General features: G+C 32.2%; 1 protein-coding gene across 3 annotated transcripts in view; it reads right to left on the bottom strand.

Moving 5' to 3' along the window:
- ZNF800 (zinc finger protein 800) overlaps positions 1-3039 on the bottom strand; it is a 23810-nt gene that overhangs the window by 5094 nt on the left and 15677 nt on the right. For all 3 annotated transcript variants that reach the window (XM_010831724.1, XM_010831726.1, XM_010831725.1), the window contains one exon: positions 1760-1903. In XM_010831724.1, the coding sequence (XP_010830026.1) occupies positions 1760-1903 (144 nt within the window). The remainder of the gene's footprint in view (positions 1-1759; positions 1904-3039) is intronic.

The following is a 3039-nucleotide window of genomic DNA, read 5'->3' as shown; positions in this document are numbered from 1 at the left end:
TTTTTTTTTTTAGAAAACATAACAGCATTCCTATTAACTTAAACCATAATAATCTAATCTAATTGTATGGGGACATTTGAACATCTTATGGAAAATGAAAAAGATTTTATAGGAAAACTTAGAAACATAAATGATGATGTATAGAAGTGTTTGTTAAATTCAGTCCTATTACATGTCTTAACATGGCACAATTCTATTAAACCAATGATTAAAAACTACAAATTAATTCCAAAAACAGAGCTAGTTTTATTTTATTGTGCAATATAATTACTCTGTCTGTAGGCAACCTAACATTTCTATTGTAACAGAGTTGACTAATATTGGTTATGTTCCTACATACAATGCTAAAATCTAGCTACAAATACAGTATCAAATCTGATAACCACTTAGAAATCAAAAAATGACTTATCATTCTTCTAGTCTACTAATCTTTCTTTTTAAAATGGATAAAGTAGTGTCTGTAAGAAGAATACTTTCACAGAAGTATTTCTAGAATAAGTATTACAGAAGAACATACAGTAATCAGCAAATCCATTTATCTATTTCCCTCTAAAATTCAACTAAACTTTAGTCCACACCAAAGACTAACACAGAATAACTACCAGAAAGTTAATTAAATTCCTACTAGTTCCTTAATTGCAAGGTTAGATTTGAAACTAATTTCTAGACTGCCTTTTCATTTACATCTCAAGGATAAAAGAAGTATAGTAAAATCTAACAGGGGTAAGAAAAACTTCAAGACAAATATGAAATTTTTGTTTCATCTATTTCCTATATTTTAAATCACTTCATGCTAATAATTAAAGTGGTACTTTTGCTATTTGCAGTTTTGCACTCCATTCCCATCCCCAAAAGGTAAAGTTGAAAAATGCACAAAGTCCACAATGTAACTGAAATATCAAACTGACAAAATAACTTCTATGTTTTGTTAAGTCCACAAGAGTTAAATCCCTGAACAAAAAACAATGAAAGTAATCTATGACTTAATAAAATACTTTACGGAATTTATGTTAGCTCTTTAAAGCAAGAAAATAGTATCATTACATATACTGCAACTTAATCATACACAGACAATATACTTAACTCAACAAACACTTGGTTACACAAAAACTTCATTAGCGTACTACCTGCCTTCATTACATAAAGCTATTTCAGATTTCAGGTTAGCTTGCAACACAATCCAATTTCTGATAAAATGACATATCAAGTCAATTTCACTGAGAATAAAACTGATCTTCAAGACCCAGAAAACATTAGAAAGATTATCAAATATTTTTAGTGCTCTCCACAATACCCCAAAAATCAATTTATTTACTCATTCTTTGCTCTATTTTCAACCTTCTCATTTACTTAAGAAGAATCTAAGTAAACAGTGAGTCATATCTGGTAACAAGCTGCTAAGAAGTAAAAATACAAACACCCCTATCAAGCATCAATATTTTAATTTACAAAAATCCTGAATATAAACGGTGTAATTCACATAAACATTCAAAAACAATACCCAATGTTTTAATACAAATAAACGTAGTAAAAATCTAACTTCATTTGTCTTTAGCAAAATCCAAATGACAGATATTAAAAAATAGATATTAAATTATCTCTAAGAAACCAAATATATGACACTGAATCAAGTATTTTATTTTGTTCACCATCACTAAGTCATCTGTAACCAGGTACTGATACCATTCTAATTTGAATGTGCAGCTACAGTGTAAGAACAAACAGTAAACGCATAAAGGAACATATGAATACAACTTACTGTCATCCATCTGCAGACTTGGTGGGCAGTAGAATTTTTTATGGGTAATTAAATTTGGCAATCCTCTGAAGAGACTGCGGCATAGTTTACATTCAAAAATAGTGTCCACGTCTTTTAATAAAATATGCTTAAGTTGTTTAGTTCCTGAGGAAAAAAAGAGAACACAAAGGTAACTTTAAAATGTACTTTTAAACTGGAAAATCACTGCTGACAATCCAAAAGTGTGGTTTTACACCTTAAAAACAAAATGCAGGCACTGCCAGTTATCTACCACACGTTATACTCAAAAATAAGTTATAAACTACATTCTTTTTTTTTTAAATAAATTTATTCATTTTAATTGGAGGCTAATTACTGTACAATAGTGTATTGGTTTTGCCACACATCAACATGAATCCTCCACGAGTGTACACATGTTCCCCATCTTGAACCCCCCTCCCACTTCCCTCCCCTTACCATCCCTCTGGGTCATCCAAGTGCACTAGCCCCAAGCTCCCTGTATCATGCATCGAACCTGGACTGGTGATCCATTTCACATATGGTAAAATACATGTTTTAATGCCATTCTCCCAAATCATCCCACCCTCGCCCTCTTCCACAGAGTCCAAAAGACTGTTCTATACGTCTGTGTCCCTTTTGCTTAAGGCTGGGTAATATCCCACTGTATATATGCACATCTTTATCTGCTCGTCTGTCGATGGACATTTAGGTTGCTTTCATGTCTTGGCTGTAGTAAATAGTGCTGTGATGAACACAGGGGTTCATGCATTCTATTTCTTTCTTATGCCTTCACATAAGAATAATAATTTATATTAGACTGTCTGTCTTTTCTCCTCTCATATTCTAGCGTTTAATGTTGCAGATGAGAAATTCAATAATGTATGACCCTTTTGTTTTTATTTTGAAACTAGAACACTTTCTAACACCATACACAAAAATAAACTCAAAATGGATTAAAGATCTAAACGTAAGACCAGAAACTATAAAACTCCTAGAGGAGAACATAGGCAAAACACTCTCCGACATACATCACAGCAGGATCCTCTATGACCCACCTCCCAGAATACTGGAAATAAAAGCAAAAATAAACAAATGGGACCTAATTAACCTTAAAAGCTTCTGCACATCAAAGGAAACTATTAGCAAGGTGAAAAGGCAGGCTTCAGAATGGGAGAAAATAATAGCAAATGAAGCAACTGACAAACAACTAATCTCAAAAGTATACAAGCAACTCCTACAGCTCAACTCCAGAAAAATAAATGACCCAATCAAAAAATGGG

The sequence above is a fragment of the Bison bison genome, unplaced genomic scaffold (genome assembly GCF_000754665.1).
Source record: "Bison bison bison isolate TAMUID 2011002044 unplaced genomic scaffold, Bison_UMD1.0 scf7180017864530, whole genome shotgun sequence".
NCBI lineage: Eukaryota > Metazoa > Chordata > Mammalia > Artiodactyla > Bovidae > Bison > Bison bison.
Note: the sequence above shows the minus strand (reverse complement) of the source record. Positions and strands in the feature narration are given on the sequence as shown.